This window comes from Cololabis saira, chromosome 16, assembly GCF_033807715.1.
Source record: "Cololabis saira isolate AMF1-May2022 chromosome 16, fColSai1.1, whole genome shotgun sequence".
Classification (NCBI taxonomy): domain Eukaryota; kingdom Metazoa; phylum Chordata; class Actinopteri; order Beloniformes; family Belonidae; genus Cololabis; species Cololabis saira.
Window position 1 is genome coordinate 2,684,600 of NC_084602.1, and position 18,505 is coordinate 2,703,104.

Sequence of the window (18,505 nt, forward strand, 5' to 3'; positions counted from 1 at the left end):
TACCGTCTACAAATGCAGAAATGTTCATATCCTTCATTACATTTATGAAGTGATTAGTCTCCTCCTGGTCTTGGTTTCTCCGTGTTTATAAGAACTTCCTGGACTCAAAAGACCAGGATTCCTTGCAAAAGAACAGAAAACAAATTCCTGTTCCGTTTGATGGGGATATTCCGTTTGGCGTTTACATGACCCAATATTCAGGTTTTAAAAGGAGTAACCCAGGGGTCATATTCAGGTTTTTAAAAACCGGAATATGAGCAAATTCCGGTTATTCAAAGGGGTTATTGGTGTTTATTGGTGTTTACATGGCCGTGCGCAACCGGGTTATTGCTAATATTCCGGTTAGAAAAGGTTATTGCCGTAGCACCCGACCCCCCCCCCCCTCCCCCCATCATCGCTGCGTCTTCTCGTTCTAAGCCCAGTGTGCCTTCATTTATTCAGAGATGTAAAGAGATGCTTGTGTTTCCCAGAATAAAAGCAGCACGTTCCAGCCCTTGCTAATGTGTTTCAGAGTTTACAGGGTTATCTAGCCTGGTGATGCAACTGCAGAGAAATTTGCATCATCCTGTAACCGTGCAGAGTCAGACAGAAACAGAAACTGTTCGCCTGACGAAACTCTTATTGGTGAAGAGTAAATTCTGCATGTTTGAACACGATCTGAGCTCTTGTGTTGTATTATTAAGACGCTGTTCTGGAAACGAGCAGCAGATGTGTCTTTGTTACCTGCTGGGGCCGGGTGGAGCTGTTACCTAATGGACCCAGCTATTAAATCATATTCATGTGTGCACATACATCATAACACGCACACCGTCCCAGTCTATTGCTGTCTCCATATTGATTTATATTGACCCTGGGTTGTGTGGCGGGCTGCTCGTTGAATAAATTAACACGGCAACAGAGAAACTGATGACTCCACCAGACCGTTAACCTCAGTCTTGAGTGTGATAAAAGGAAAAAAGGCCAATGGAAGTGCTCAACCTGGGTCATTCCTTGTGTAATCATAAAGCCGTGCTGGTTTTCTGACACACCTTCTTTCTCTCCACTCTCTCTGGAGGAACGTGCAGCAGAATGACTTCCAGGCCACAAAGCTAGGCTCATTTGTTAGCTGAGGGATTGTGGGAAAATCTGTGTTAATACTCCCGCAGGGAAAAGTGAGCTATTTTACCTGCACATTCGTGCAATCATTTTTCCTTCAGGAGTCTGTGTGCATTAGCATGCACCGCACCCTTTTAATGTCACTGTGAGTAGTATTCATTTGCAGAGTGTGCTTAACGTCCTGTGTAGCGTCCTGAAGCTTGTGTTTATCACAACGTGGTCCTGAGAAATCTGCAACACAGAGCCGTCCATCCGTCCACCCGTCCATCCGTCCAGGCCAGCTGATGAACAAATGGCGCTTTTATACAAATACCTACTCAGCACGACTCGACTCACATTGCCCTTGTTTCTTTTAAACACCCAGATCAGAAGTAGGAGGTTGGAGTGAAGCTGCTGTGACGTATTTGATTGTGTGATCTAGACGGACAAGACAATACTTAAGATGTAGAACCTGGAGGAGATGATAGATGTGCTGCTGGATCTGTGGCTCGTGTTCCATATCAAGTTAAAAAATGAGAGAGAGAGAAGCTTCAAGTGGCGAGGATTTTTAATTTTGTTAGTTTGTCTCGGCGCTGCTGAAGAGTCAGCTGGAGCCGTGAGCAGCTATGAAGAGACAGAGCTCCTGGTAGATCTGGTCGTTCCTTATCTCCGTCTAGATCTTTTTAATTCTCTCCTCAGCACCAGGTTTATGAACATCTGCACCTCAGAGTTGGATCAGAAACAGACTTTTGCTGCTGTTGCTGGTAGAATAAAATGAACAAGAATCCGTCAGAGTCTCTTTCTCTGATTTCCTCCTCCTGACTCAGACGTCTGACTCCAACCCCCCGACCAATCGGTGGCCTGTAGTGTGATGATGTCAGATACAGCCGACTCAGCAGCTTAGAACCTCAGCAGAGTAGTTACAGAAAAGTATCAACTCGTCACGTCTCCACCCGCCTCGGCCCCTAGTGGAGAAGTGCAAAACGGGGGTGTGGCTGATCAAGTCGTGCTGAGTAGGTGCTAGTGGAAAAGCGCCATAAGGGAGCTTTTCCACTAGTACCTACTCAGCCCGACTCTCCTCCACTCAGTTTGGTTCTTTTCCACTAGGGGTCTAACGTGCCGAGTAGATACTTTTCTGTAACTATTCTACCGAGGTTCTAAGCTGCTGAGTCGGCTGTATCTGACATCATCACACTACAGGCCACCGATTGGTCGGGGGGTTGGAGTCAGACGTCTGAGTCAGGATGTGACATCGTTTCAAGAGAGACTTACGGCTTCTTTATTTTTTTCCAAGAACAATGGCAGCGCAGAAATCTGTTCCATGGTCAAATTCTGAGGTGGAGACCTCCTTAAACCTGGTGGCTGAGGAAAATATCCAGAGAGCTAGACGGGGCCACGAGGAATGTCAAAATCTACCCGGAGCTTTCTCAGTCCATGTCTGCTCAAAGCTACAAACTGACTTTTCAGCAGCGCCGACCGAGACAAACTGAAAAGGTTAAAGTGGTTATCATGCTTCACTCCAACCTCCTACTTCTGATCTGGGTATTGAAAAGAAACTAGGGCGAATGGAATCGGGCTGAGTAGGTACTAGTGGAAAAGCTCCATAAGGGAGAGTCCATCCATTAACTCCAGCTGCCGGTCTCTGCAGTCTTATTGTTCTGGTCACTAACTACGGTTCTTGACCCTGGATGACGGTCGGAGTGTTGATGGACAGGTAAACAGAAAGCTTGGCCTTATGGCTCAGCTCACTTTCCCCCACATCAGGCCGTTATAAATCCTGCTTCACTGACTACGTTTACATGCAGTCAAAATCCGGGTTATTGCTAATATTCCGGTTACTGAAACATTCAGAATATTCCGTTTCCATGGTAATTAATCATTTGGGATATCTGGATCAAACCAGCGACGCACAGAGAACATCATGACACAATTCCCATAATTTCTGCTTCTTCTTCCTGAATCCAAATTCAAAACAAATGCTGCTTCGTGCAACTTTTCTCTCACCTTCTTGTAAATCTTCTATCCCGGTACTTTCTACCGTCTACAAATGCAGAAATGTTCATATCCTTCATTACATTTATGAAGTGATTAGTCTCCTCCTGGTCTTGTTTCTCCGTGTTTATAAGAACTTCCTGGACTCAAAAGACCAGGATTCCTTGTGAACAGAGCATGTGCAGAAAACAAATTCCTGTTCCGTTTGATGGGGATATTCCGTTTGGTGTTTACATGACCCAATATTCAGGTTTTAAAGGAGTAACCCAGGGGTCATATTGGGTTTTTAAAAACCTGAATATGAGCAAATTCGGGTTATTCAAAGGGGTTATTGGTGTTTACATGGCCGTGAAAATTTGGGTTATTGCCAATATTCGGGTTTTAAAAGGGTTATTGATGCATGGAAACACAGTCATTGTCTCTTATTGTACACGGCCTCCGTGCTGTTTCCTGTCAGCCAGTTAAAGTTGCAGTTGGCAACTTTTGTTTTTGTCATATTTTCTAAAATTATCAGTATTTTCCGATGATATTACATAATCTCCCGCTCCTTTTGCAACTACCCCAATCACAAGCAGAGGGCCTTCTTGCCAGCTGTCCTGCACACGCCCCAGACGACCCCTGCACCCCCTCAATTATTATTATTTCCCTCAATTTGGTCCATTACCGGTTTATTTGAAGGTATTGGTTCTCTGAGGCCTCGGGTTTCTGTGGTAACGTAGCTTCCTGCTGCACATGCTTTGGTAGGAACAGTGCCAGCCAAGAGGTCGAGAGATGCATGAATATGGGTCAATGACGTGACGCCTATATTTTCTGAAAAACAGACCTTTTTTCAATTCAAAAAAGGTTTAAATGGATAAAAAAAATACCAGATATATGAACTACCTGTCCCACATATGGACTCACTTGAATTTTACAAAAAATACTAGTTATTTGGGATTTTGTTGTTGTTTTAGGCGTCATAATGTCATGTGGTGCAACCGTCCGACCAGGACTCTGGTTTTGAAAACTTTTTTTGAAATCACTCTAAATGTTTTTAAATCAATCTTCTTCTATCTGGCATGATTTCTGAACTGTCTTGTAGTGTGTAAGATTGCAACACATTTGTGTTTTATATTTCCATCATAATATACAAACAAAGTTTGACTGATGACGTCCATTTTATGAAATATCATGTGGCGCGACCATTAAAAAAGACATTTTTGTATAATACTGAAAACTTGTAAAAAAAAGATGTCAAGATGTTAAGGAAATTAATTAATTTTAATATGAATCATGGTTGCACCACATGACCATAACGCTAGTGCCAATTCATCTTGACAAAAAACTCTAAAATTAAAATTTTTAATATGAATTTACGTACACAACATTCTTAATGTTTGAACTACTGCAATAGATATTCTTTTTTTTATTATTTTAAAATTGACCTGTTGAAAATCCTTATTCGTCATTGACCCACATCCTACGTGTTCACATTTTCTTGCTCGTTACCCGACGCCGGGAAGGAAACAGAGTGGATTTCAGGCTCCAGTCAATTTGAATGTTGTTTTTTTGTTGTTTTATTTTTTTACTTTTGTCTTTAATCCAGGGAAACATTTTATCTTGTTATTACAGCAGAATTTCATTGCATCAGCTTAGTAAATTAGTAGATTAGTAAATGCATTAGCTAAGAAGCTTAGAATACTGACAAATCCTGTTGTTTTTCCTGTCAGCAAGCCCATCATGATGACAGCTATGAGCTTCAACAGTCTATACACAACAGCAAATAGTCATTTTTACCGCTACACAGGCTTAAAAAGGCCTGTATCACGTCAGGTTAACCTTCATAAAGCTATAAATGTATGTAATTAAGGGTGTGGATTTGTGATTGGTAGGTGAGGAAGCCCAAGGCTGTCATCATTTTTGCTACTGAACACTGAGCTGTATTGACTTATGAGCATAACTTCTGAACAGTGAATAAAGGTAAAGGAGAGAATGTTGATACTTCAAAGAGAATTAGGGCCAGTCCCAATCCCCCCCCACCCTAGTCCTACTTTTCTTCACTACCCCTAAATTTTGCGCTTTCCCGTGAGGGTAGTGGGGTCCCAATTCCTCTTTTCACCTAGGTGTAGTGGCTTAAACGAGGGTAGTGGATATCAATCTAGCCCTTCACAGCAAGGGTTTTCAGATGCTGACTAGCTGACCTAGGGCTAGAAAAAATTTCCCACAATGCTTTTCGTATTCATTTGCGGACTGAATAAAAAAAAAAACCATGGCGGACATTTCTTATTTTTAGTGAATAAAATCAATATTTTGAGTCAGTTTCTGCATAAAAATGCATTTTGATTACATTTCTAGCGAGAAATATATATTTTACTTTCATAATATTCACTCAGTGAATGTACATAATCACTCGCTTGCTCGGTGTTGCGAAGTCTTTTTCAAACCTCCCCAGAATAAAGGCTGATTTATGGTTCCGCGTTACACCAACGCAGAGACTACGGCGTAGGTTACGCGGCGCCGTACGCCATACCCTACGATTTAACGCAGAACCGTAAATCAGCTCCCGAGCCGGCAGGCTGTTCTCATCTCGAAATTTTCGGAGCAAATTTCTTAACGGGCGTAGCTACAACTGTTAGATTTCATCTATTAAACCAACATTTATCTTCCTAAATGATTTATTTCAGCCAGCGGTAATTCTCCACAGAACTGCAGGTTTCTCCCCCGGGACGACGGCGCAGGTTGACCCGGCCGTGAGCTGCTGCTGCTCCTGGACCGGCGGCTCTTCTCCCAAAACATCAGATCAAATTTCTTAACAGGCGTTATTTGGATAAACTGAGCCCAGGTTGGGGATCGTAACGGTTACTTTTACGCCTGAAAAAATATTAAAACTTAATAAAGTGGCATATTAACAGCGCTACAGCTGAAATAGGGCTGGGCGATATATCGAGATTTTAATATATATCGATATATTTTCAAACACGATATGGTACCAGACAATATCGTTTATATCGATTTAAAAAAAAAAATAAATAAAAAAACAAATTTTTACATTTTTTTTTTTATGATTTTGATATAGCTTATTTTGTGACAAATTGACTTGAATGTTTTATTTGAGATTTGCACAAATGTTTTGTTATTTGCACAACTGTCAACCTCAGTGGAAAAGTCTGCCTGTTACTGTCTACATTGTATTAATAACACAGTATATTTTAATTTAATTGTTATGCAGGAAAGGGATATTTGTTTTATTTTATTCAAGAAGCATTTTTATTCTATATATGCAGGCAGTTTATTTTTATTTCATTTGTTTTATACATTTTGATATTGTGCAGACCTCTGTTAATAAAGGAACCTGTGTGACATTTGGCACGAGGCTTTGTATTAAAACTGACCGTTTTTTTAAGGGTTTGATCAGAAAAAATGAAGCTAACAGAGATGCTATGCTATAATGCTTTGGGGGAAACCCCAATTAAGGCACATAAAAAATATCGAGATATATATCGAGTATCGCCATTTAGCTAGAAAATATCGAGATATGACTTTTGGTCCATATCGCCCAGCCCTAAGCTGAAATTAAAACAGCTTTTGGCTCTCAGCTTCCTGATATGGTGTGACGTATGTGCAAACGTAACTACGCAGTCGCTTACGTACCTGAACGTAAACCACGCAGTGACGTAGCAAGCAAAATTTAGGGGTGGTGCTGAAAAGTAGGAGTAGGGGGAGTATTGGGACTGGGCCCTGGGAAGATTACAAGGGCCCTAAAATCTGTGGCTTGATTTTTAGGGGTTGTGGTAGAAAGTAGGGGGTGTATTGGGATTGGGCCTTAGTTTTGTTGTGCTGTTAATTTTCCAAACGGACCGCTGTGGCTGGCAGTGGGTTGGTCTGAGGACGTGGCAGGAGGTTAGTCCAGTTCTCCAGATACAGCCTTTGGTTTGAATATGCAGAAAGAAGAATAAAGATGGTGAAATGGCCAGAATGATGACACATGATGCCAATCTGATTAAATCTGGGGGTTTAAAAGGGCTTGGGGGGGTGGGGGGTGGTGATACACACAACACCAGCATTTGTGGGTGTTGAACAGTCAAGTAGGAGTTTAAAACGTCTAATGATTTACTTTCAGCGCCCAGCCAGCTCCACGTTCCGTCCTCCAGCAGATGATTATCGGTAAATAAAATGACCTTGGCAGAAGGCCAGTGAGCAGACAGTGAAATGACTGTGATAGATTTAGAAAGAGATGGAAGGACGGAGATGAGAGTGATTGACATGCTTGTGATACATTAACTGTGTGAGTCAGGATATTAGATGGTATCACAGTAGGAAGAGTCTTATCGGCTCCCAACATGCAAACATGAACTCTACAGCTGCCGTCCTTCCCCGCTGATCTCGCCCTCTCTCTCGCGCTCTTCTCCCTCTCCCTGTACTTGGTGTTACATCCTGTTTGGAAGTCAAATATCCTCACAAGGACACAGAGATGCAAAGAGTGGTGACATTTCATCAAAGGGCATTAGAGGTTTCATGTCAGGATGGGTTGAATGAACGAATGAACGATGCTGCGTCTACTGTACCCAGATATGCAGCACGGGTACGCTGGGTACACAAGTACTACACTAGAACGTTTGAACCAGATTACTTACCACCAACCAACAGCTCTACTACCTCAAAGACAAAGTTTAAATATAAAATTACCAACAATTAAATTAAGGAGTTAATTGGTTATTTTTATATACAAAAATATTCGATATTGGGACCAATGAAAACGCAGTGAAATTGAGCTCAGACCCAAATTGCAAACTGCAAATTTGTTGTCCTATTCTGACATTGTAAAACTCCATACCGGCGATGCCGATCACGCCCCCATGGGAGACCTGGGTCTGAAATGTGGGAACGCACGCGCGGGCGGCGGGTTGTTGTAAACGTCATCGGATCGGCCAGCTTTGAACTATTATTTCGAGAACTCCGATCAAAACCGATAGGGGAATTATCGGGCCAATACGGATCGGTTGCCGTCGATCGGCGCATCTCTAAATTTGGGCAACAACGCCTGTTTTTGGCTGGTTGACGTGTCTGACGCACGAGTGCTAGACAGTTCAGCCGCACAACTGTGGTACATAGGTCCATGTTGTTTTTCTGCCCTCGCAGGGACACGAGCAAAACGTGCACGCGGTGTGTAGACTGCAGCGTGTAGACTGCAGCGTGTAGACTGCGGCGTGTAGACTGCAGTCTACACACTACGGCGTGTAGACTGCGGCGTGTAGACTGCAGTCTACACACTGCGGCGTGTAGACTGCGGCGTGTAGACTGCAGTCTACACACTGCGGCGTGTAGACTGCGGCGTGTAGACTGCAGTCTACACACTGCGGCGTGTAGACTGCGGCGTGTAGACTGCAGTCTACACACTGCGGCGTGTAGACTGCGGCGTGTAGACTGCAGTCTACACACTGCGGCGTGTAGACTGCGGCGTGTAGACTGCAGTCTACACACTACGGCGTGTAGACTGCGGCGTGTAGACTGCAGTCTACACACTGCGGTGTGTAGACTGCGGCGTGTAGACTGCAGTGTGTAGACTGCAGTCTACACACTGCAGCGTGTAGACTGCAGTGTGTAGACTGCAGTCTACACACTGCAGCGTGTAGACTGCAGTGTGTAGACTGCAGTCTACACACTGCGGCGTGTAGACTGCAGTCTACACACTGCGGTGTGTAGACTGCAGCGTGTAGACTGCAGTGTGTAGACTGCAGTTTACACACTGCAGCGTGTAGACTGCAGTGTGTAGACTGCAGTCTACACACTGCGGCGTGTAGACTGCGGCGTGTAGACTGCAGTCTACATACTGCGGCGTGTAGACTGCGGCGTGTAGACTGAAGTATGTAGACTGCAGCGTGTAGACTGCAGTCTACATACTGCGGCGTGTAGACTGCAGCGTGTAGACTGCAGTGTGGGTGACCTTGCAGCAGCAGGTACTGGAACTCACAGCACCACGGTGCAGAACCTGCAGTATGTATTCATCATGTACGCTGTGGTCTCATAACAGCTCTGAGGGGTAACACCTATAAAACAAATACAAACCCTATTTTCCTGTTACAGAAAAGAGCTTTAAGGATAATTAATAGATCTGACTATTATAAACCAACAAATAATCTCTTTATTAAATATGATACTGCAGAAACTGCTTCCAAACTACATTCAGGATTTGTTCCAGATAAAAGAAACCGCTCTGACCTGAGGGTTAAACTCATGTTTGAGACGACGACAGCAAGAACTAATATTAAAAAGAGATGGACATCAATTAAGGCTAGAGAAATATGGAATAGTTGTGACAACAACCTAAAAATGTGCAGCTCTATCTTCAAGATTAAGGAAATGTTTAAAGAAAATACTGTAAATAATATAATATAATATAAAATATAAAACACTATAATTATAAAGTATACTATCAAAAACATTCTAGAATGTGAAATGTCAATTTTATATTTTGTCTTACTTATTTTTGTCTTTATGTATTGTTTGTTTCCACAGAGTAATGCTAATGTCTCATATTAAAGCTGATCTTAAGATAAAAAGCGTAGGCACTATAAACTACGGCTTCAGCTACACCTTTACGGCAAAAGAAATGTATATTTTACCTTTTCATCTTGTTTTGTAAAAAAGCGTGTACAAGCCGAAATAAAGATGAATTAATTAATTAATTCATTCATTCATTCATACATACGTTAGTCTGAGATCAACTATGACTGGATGGCTGGCTTCAGTCTGGCCCAGGGATGGAAGATATAAATAAGGAGTTTGGAAAATAGTTAATGTGTGGTTCCTCACTTACACATTTAGTGTGAGATGCGTTTCAAGCCCAGATGAATGGATCTGCTTGGATCTGCTTGGATCTGCTTGGATCTGCTTGGATCTGCTTGAACTGTTCCTGAAAGTGTCTTTTGTCTGCGTTGGCAGGTCTGACGACGGAGGGCCTGTATCGTGTCAGCGGGAACAAGACGGACCAGGACAACATTCAGAAACAGTTTGATCAAGGTAAAACATTTCCTCCCAACAGCACACGCTCATGAATACACTTCTAGGTAGAGAGAAACCTGGTGTAAGTAGAGTTTGAAAAGAAAGAGGTCAGTGATATACTGCTTTGACTGAACATGATGCTAAATTATGCCCCCATAAAACTTAAATGGTAGCAAACTGTTCAAAGAAAGCAGGAGTTCTTTGAAAACAATGCTCTCGGTAGAGCAGTTCCTGTGTGATGTAGGCTATAAATGTAACCTGCAGAGAAAACTCCAGGGGACTGATTACAAATCTGAGCATTCAGCAGTGGAGCTTAAAGAGAAACATATGCCCTGCAGAGCAGAGAGGCCGAGCTCCTCAAGATGGTTGGGGAGCCGCCAACATGGCTGTTACCACGGATAAAGTCACAAGAAAACAGCCGTCACACGGGCAGCAGCATGTCTCTCACAGCCAGGTGGTGAAATATGCAAGACGAGCGGGGATCAGGCACATGTGGATTGCATTATTTTTGATTTCTTTTGTATTACAGTACAGCAGTTTATGCAGATGCTGCTGATAGACGCATGAAACAGACTTCACCCCTCAGAATTAACTCTTGTTCACACGTCCACACGAAGAGAAACAGCCGTCTCTGTTCACATCATTGTGCTGTCTTTGGGTCAAGGGAGGGTGAAGGGAGAAAAGAAGGAATGAAGGAAAGAAGGAAGGAAGTAGGAAAGGGAGATAAGATGGAAGGGAGGAAAGAAGGAAGAAAAGATGGAAGGAAGGGAGAAAGAAGAAAAGAAGGAAGGAAGTAGGAAAGGGAGTAAGGAAGGGAGAAAAGATGGAAGGGAGGAAAGAAGGGAGAAAAGATGGAAGGAAGAAAGAAAGGAAGGAAAGAAGGGAGGGAGGAAGGAATGGAGAAAAGGAAAGAAAGAAGGGAGGGAAGAAGGAAGGAATGGAGAAAATAAGGAAAGAAGGAAGGAAGTAGGAAAGGGAGTAAGGAAGGGAGGAAAGAAGGGAGAAAGGGAACAAGGAAGGAATGGAGAAAATAAGGAAGGAAAAGCAAAGAAGGTAATAAAGGAACGAATGACGAAAGGGAGGTGGGAAGAAAAAGGAGTAAAGGAGGGTAAAAAAGGAGGAAAAGAGGAAAGGAAGAAGGAAGGAGAGAGCAGGAGGAAAGAAGGATAGAAGAATTGGGTCATTTTGACAAAAGACAGTACAAGGGTTAAAAGGGGATCCTTGTATGTCCTGATCTGACTCATGATGATGAAAAACAACTGAAAATCACAATGTGTTTCACATGCTTCATCTTACGGACTGGAAAAAACCCTTTCTGAAAATATGGAAAGCTCTCGGCTAAAGCTCTCGGCTAACTCGTGGTCTCCATAACGGTGCACTCATCCATCCTTTTTACATTTCAAGCAGGTTGGGGAATGCAGTGCTAACTTTCTAAGAAATCAATAAATAACGAAGTAAAACACAGTAGAGTCCAATAACATGAGAGAGAAACTTGATTCACTGTTTTTCTCTGCACTCATCAGGTAACTGACAAACTAGTAAGGAAACAAAGAACAGCTGGCGAATATCTCACAAGCACCGTTGGTATATCCCTGAAGAACCAGCCTTCTTTCTTTTCATTTATTAATTATTCCATGGAAGGGAAACATAATAAGATCTGTGTGACAAAAGTTTGACTCAAGAATTTTAATTTGCTATGGTACATAATTTTCTGCCTTCTTGTATTTTGAGTTTGTTTGTTTCTCCTCTGGTCTGGTGTGCTGCCTATCGGATGTGAAAGGATGTCCAAAGGTGTGTGTGTGTGTGTGTGTGTGTGTGTGTGTGTGTGTGTGTGTGTGTGTGTGTGTGTGTGTGTGTGTGTGTGTGTGTGTGTGTGTGTGTGTGTGTGTGTGTGTGTGTGTGTGTGTGTGTGTGTGTGTGTGTGTGTGTGTGTGTGTGTGTGTGTGTCTTTTATATACTGTATATTTATATATGTCATCTGTATGTCAGATGCATGTTTCTTACAAATGTGTCATCATTTAAAAGGGATGTTGCATCATCGAGAGAAGTAGGAATAGTAGTAGTAGCAGCAGTAGTAGCAGTAGTGGTTATAGTAGTAGCAGTAGTTGTAGTAGTAGTAGTAGTAGTAGTAGCAGCAGCAGTAGTGGTAATAGTAGTAGCAGTGGTAGTAGTAGTAGTAGCTGCAGCAGTAGTAGCAGTAGTGGTAATAGCAGTAGTAGTAGTAGCAGCAGCAGCAGTAGTGGTAATAGTAGTAGCAGTGGTAGTAGCAGTGGTAGTAGTAGTAGCAGTGGTAGTAGTAGTAGTAGCTGCAGCAGTAGTGGTAATAGTAGTAGTAGTAGCAGTAGTGGTAATAGCAGTAGTAGTAGTAGCAGTAGTTGTAATAGCAGTAGTAGTAGTAGCAGCAGCAGCAGTAGTGGTAATAGTAGTAGCAGTGGTAGTAGTAGTAGCAGTGGTAGTAGTAGTAGTAGCTGCAGCAGTAGTGGTAATAGTAGTAGCAGCGGTAGTAGCATCAGTAGTAGCATTAGTGGTTATAGTAGTAGCAGTAGTAGTAGTAGTAGTAGCTGCAGCAGTAGTGGTAATAGTAGTAGCAGTAGTAGTAGTAGCAGCAGTAGTGGTAATAGTAGTAGCAGTGGTAGTAGCATCAGTAGTAGTATTAGTGGTAATAGTAGTAGCAGTAGCAGTAGTGGTAGTAGTAGTAGTAGTAGTAGTAGCAGCAGCAGCAGCAGCAGTAGTGGTAATAGTAGTAGTAGTAGCAGCAGCAGCAGTAGTAGTGGTAATAGTAGTAGTAGTAGCAGCAGCAGCAGTAGTAGTGGTAATAGTAGTAGTAGTAGCAGCAGCAGCAGTAGTAGCAGTAGTGGTAATAGTAGTAGCAGTAGCAGTAGTGGTAGTAGTAGTAGTAGTAGTAGCAGCAGCAGCAGCAGTAGTGGTAATAGTAGTAGTAGTAGCAGCAGCAGCAGTAGTAGTGGTAATAGTAGTAGTAGTAGCAGCAGCAGCAGTAGTAGCAGTAGTGGTAATAGTAGAATAGTAGTACCAGTAGCAGCAGTAGTGGTAATAGTAGTAGTAGTAGCAGTAGTAGCAGTAGTGGTAATAGCAGTAGTAGTAGTAGCAGTAGTTGTAATAGCAGTAGTAGTAGCAGCAGCAGCAGCAGTAGTGGTAATAGTAGTAGCAGTGGTAGTAGTAGTAGCAGTGGTAGTAGTAGTAGTAGCTGCAGCAGTAGTGGTAATAGTAGTAGTAGTAGTAGCAGTAGTAGCAGTAGTGGTAATAGTAGTAGCAGCGGTAGTAGCATCAGTAGTAGCATTAGTGGTTATAGTAGTAGCAGTAGTAGTAGTAGTAGTAGCTGCAGCAGTAGTGGTAATAGTAGTAGCAGTAGTAGTAGTAGCAGCAGTAGTGGTAATAGTAGTAGCAGTGGTAGTAGCATCAGTAGTAGCATTAGTGGTAATAGTAGTAGCAGTAGCAGTAGTGGTAGTAGTAGTAGTAGCAGCAGCAGCAGCAGTAGTGGTAATAGTAGTAGTAGTAGCAGCAGCAGCAGTAGTAGTGGTAATAGTAGTAGTAGTAGCAGCAGCAGCAGTAGTAGCAGTAGTGGTAATAGTAGAATAGTAGTAGCAGTAGCAGCAGTAGTGGTAATAGTAGTAGCAGCAGTAGCATCAGTAGCAGTAGTAGCAGTAGTAGCGGCAGTAGTAGTAATAGCAGCAGCAGTAGTAGCAGTAGTAGTAATAGCAGCAGCAGCAGCAGTAGTAGTAGTAGTAGTAGCAGTAGCATCAGTAGTAGTAGTAGTAGTTATTCAGGCTCCCTCTATTAGGTTTCAATAGCTTCTCTGAAGACTGGATTCACACTGATAACTCGTGTGCGTGCGCGCGTGTGTTTCATTTCAACGAACCACATGCTGGACAATTTTAAGTCTGATTTTGAAGCCCAATTAGCCTCTTGAATAATTCATTTAAAGGAGATTGAGGCATGATTTATGAAAAAAATTCGTATACGTTTTAAGTTTTCTAGTAATAATGTCAGATGAAGCGTTCCAAACCCAAAAGAATGATTCCTCTAGTGTATCTCTCCTTTGCCTTGAACAGGCTGTGTGCTGCAAAATGTGCTGCAATTGTGACCGTAATTTCCCGCGCTGTCCTGCGGATGTGACGTCACATGACGCTGCATGTGCGTTCTCCCCGTTCTCCCGTGCCGGCTTCACTGTTGGCTGCAGTACCCCCGACGGCCGTCGTGGCGAAGGGTGGCGCTAGAGAGTGTCATTTCTTAAAAGGAGCCTCATGCTCTTTTAATAATTTCTGCTTTTGTCAAAGCCGCACCAAGGTCTGCATGCAGAAACGTGTTCGCCATTTGCCACTTAGATCAACTTTACTGTTACATTGACATATTTTTTCAAACTTGAATGTTTCAGGGTACAATGGGTAATATGGACTTGACTGTTATTAACAAGCTGAAAAATAAACTACAATCTTTTAACATGAAAGAAAGTCATTGTACATAATTTTCTCTTCAAACATAAATATCAAAAATATAAGTTTTCGTTTTAAATTAACAGAAAAGGTTTATTTCTACAGTAAAAATCATTTATTACAAATACTCTTCAGTAGCATCAGTTGTGCCGTTACAATGCCTAAATGTGAATCTTTGGGTGTGTTTGATGAGCACAGCACACATGGTTGTTGTTTTCTTTCTGGTAGCTACCTCGTTAATCGTGTGAGTTTCGTGTTGTGCACATAAAATTAGGAGGTCACCTGCTGATTCTACTTTTCAGCCTAATTAGATAATGAGGTCTGTGGTGTCACAGGAGGGTCTTCTGATCCTGTTTTGTTGAAGAGTGAAGCCAGAGTTGTGTGAGCTGAGGAAGGGAGTGACGGTAAGCTGCTTACCTACCCGATGCGGGTCTGTGACGGCCCCCGACCATCACGTCCCAGCTGACACCGCTGAGATGACAACAGCCTCGCCCTGGAAGACACACGTGCACACACAACACGCACCATCCTTAATCCCTCCTGCTCAGTTAAAGTGAGTTTGAGTTGAAGAGAGAGTCATGCTGTATCTGTCACCGTGACATAACACATGGACCACGTTTCCTCCCTTAAAGAGAAACTTGAGATCTGAAAAGAGTCTCAAGAACCAATAGTTCAGGGTTTAATGAAGTCACAGAGATGTGTGTAATATTGATCAGTCTCTCACGTTGTTCATTAGAGACGCACCGATCTGCCATCCCGATTTTGCCGATCACCGATCACAGCATGAAATCCATAAATTCCTCAATAGTGTTGTCTCATGTACAACACTGACATTGTATTATTACTGTAGGTATAAAAATTAGATGAGATGAGAAAGTATCATGACTTGACTTTTTTATTGCATGCTGAGGGAATATGCTATATTTCCCCCTCTAGAGACTCTCAGAGACGACCTAGACTCAGTTACAAAGAGTAAGTGTAGTTTAGCAGCTTCATCTTCCTGTGGTAATAATTATGTACAACATGTGACCAACACAGACAACAGCAGACACGTCTCTCTCTAAAAGTTGATACAAGTTGTAAACTATAAACCTTAGTTTTCCTGTGGAAAGAGGGATTCAATCTTAAAATAAAAATTAATTATGAATTATTAAGCTTTGTGAAAGCTTTAGCGGTAGCATCCACCGCGTGTGAGGAAACTCTTGTGAGTGAAGCAAAACTGTTCACACTAGAACTCCACATGTCACTGGTGAAGCGACTGACACGACTGTCGTCCTGCGTGAGGGTTTGGATGTGACTGTATATAGTTGGTAAAACTATATACTACATTCATCAGTGAAATATTAACGAGTCGGCAGCGCGTACCGGGATCCAAGCAGCTAATGACGCGTTTAAACCCGATGTTTTCTACAACAGAAAGCAGCTGATGAGCAAAGCTTATGAATTCATTACCTAACGATGTAGTTCTTTATTTTTCTTGCTGTAGTTTATAAGTTCTCCGTTACGTTCAGGTGAGTTAGTGGCGTTGCTGTTCTGCAGCCAACTTTGGAAACTCAATATACTCCTTCATGTGAGAAACTTTCAAATGTCTTATCAGCTTCGTTGTGTTGAAATTCTTTTATAACATTCCTCCTCGGGGTGCTTCCTTTGCACCTTGCAAACTGCAAATTTGTTGTCCTTTTCAGACATTGTAAAACTCCCATACCGGCGACGCCATTTTCAGTGTTGATGCTTTGTAGAGACGGCCACGCCCCCTCAGGACACCGGGGTCTGAGATGTGGGAACGCAGCGCTGGCGCTGGTTTCCGATAAAAAACCGATAGGGCCGTTATCGGGCCGATACCGATCGGTTGCTGATCGATCGGTGCATCTCTACTGTTCATGTAACTGACTTCTGCTTTAGGGGAAAGTGTCAGGTGTGTTCATTGTTTTGACGGATAGAGTACTACGTTTCACATAATCTAAGAAGTAAACATGCAGCAACATGGTCAATCAGCTAGAAGTACAAACACATTCTTCAGTTTGGATGTATCCGTTGATGTTTTAGGCGTCACCCTATCAGTGAAAGATGTTGCATGGCACCTTTTCCCTTTCTGCACCTACATGTCTTTCCTGTCAAGAGGCCGTCTGCCTGTGTCACCTGCGTTTACCTCCATCCCCGAGGCCTGATGAATCAAACCAGACAAGTAGCAGTAAATGTACCTTTAGCTGCTCTCCCTGTCAGGCCTGTGTCTACGCCTGGTCTCTGTGGAGCACGTGTCCCTTCAGCACAGGCCGGTCCAGCGTTCCTGTCACTGTAGCTGCTGAAGCTGAGCAGTGATGGCACAGCGACAGGCCGGAGCTGATCTCTGGTGCAACAAAGACCCCCCCTTATCCTGATCACCCATCCATCCATGATCTGGACCTGCTCACTCCTGTTCAGGATCACCAGGGTCTGCCGGAGCCCGTCTCAGCTCAAGGGCAGGGCTCGCGTAGAAACAGAGCTGGTAGAGGAGCCAAAAATTGTACTCAAGTAAAAGTACTGTTACTTCAGAATAATATGACTCAAGTAGAAGTAAAAAGTAGTCATCCAAATAATTACTTGAGTAAAAGTAAAAAAGTACTTGGTGAAAAAACTACTCAAGTACTGAGTAACTGTTGAGTAACGTCTGATTTATTTTTTTAACACAACCATTCAAACAGACAAAAGTACAAAATAATCATCTTCAGGCAAATTAAATCAATAAAATAAATTCAAATTAATAAAAATAGCTTAAATTAAAATAAGCTTAAAGTAAATTCAAGTACTTTGATAAATAAGAAAATAGATAAAATAACAGAATAAAAAAATAAATTAAGCACAAGTAGCACAAAATTTCCAGCCTTTGTACTTTTCTTTTTTAACCAGGCAGAACTAGAACAAACATGAACTCATAGAAACTCTGTGTGTGTTTGAGTCTGTGTAAATGTGACAAAACATGCAAAAACAAACATTTTTCCCAAAGAATCGCCAAGTGATGTCATGAGATTGACGCGTGTGCGGATAAAAGGGATAAAAGAAAAGTAACAGCTCAACGTAGCCTAATGTAGCGGAGTAAGAGGAACAGTTTCTTCTTCACAAATCTACTCAAGTAAAAGTAAAAAGTATAGTGATTCAGAACTACTCCTAAAAGTACAACATTTCCCAAAACTTACTCAAGTAAATGTAACGGAGTCAAAGTAAACTTGTTTTCTAGGTGTAGATTAACACTTTTAACCTCCACCTGCCAGCCAATCAGAATGGAGTATTCACACAGACCTTGGTATAAACCAAGATAATAGCACATATTCTGCTTAGTTTACTTCTCTCCCATAAGTTTGACCTTTTTAGTTCCTTCCAGCTTGATTCTGTCTCTGCTGAGCGACATGCAGGGTCTTAATACAGATGCACGGGTCAATGACGTGACGCCTATATTTTCTGAAAAACAGATTTGTTTTCAATTCAAAAAAGGTTTAAATTGATTAAAAAAAATACCAGATATATGAACTACCTGTCCCACATATGGACTCACTTGAATTTTACAAAAAATACTAGTTATTTGTAATTTTGTTGTTGTTTTAAGCGTCAAAATGTCCTGTGGTGCGACCGTCCGACCAGGACTCTTGTTTTGAAAACTTTGAAATCACTGTAAATGTTTTTAAATCAATCTTATGCCCTATCTGGCATAATTTCCCAGGTGTCTTGTAGTGTGTAAGATTGCAACACATTTGTATTTATATTTCCATCATAATATACAAACAAAGTTTGACTGATGTCCATTTTATGAAATGTCATGTGGCGCGACCATTAAAAAAAAAAACATTTTTATACTGAAAACTTGAAAAAAAAAAAAAGATGTTAAGGAAATTAATTTATTTTAATATGAATCATGGTTGCACCACATGACCATAACGCTAGTGCCAATTCATCTAGACAAAAAACTCAATTTAAAATTTTTATATGAATTTATGTGTACACAACATTCTTCATGTTTGAACTACTGCAATAGA

At 42.0% G+C, this 18,505-nt stretch overlaps 1 protein-coding gene across 1 annotated transcript in view; it reads left to right on the forward strand.

Annotated features, from left to right (window-relative positions):
* arhgap5 (Rho GTPase activating protein 5) overlaps positions 1-18,505 on the forward strand; it is a 65,144-nt gene that overhangs the window by 30,508 nt on the left and 16,131 nt on the right. The window contains exon 4 of the mRNA XM_061744413.1: positions 9,988-10,065. Within this exon, the coding sequence (XP_061600397.1) occupies positions 9,988-10,065 (78 nt within the window). The remainder of the gene's footprint in view (positions 1-9,987; positions 10,066-18,505) is intronic.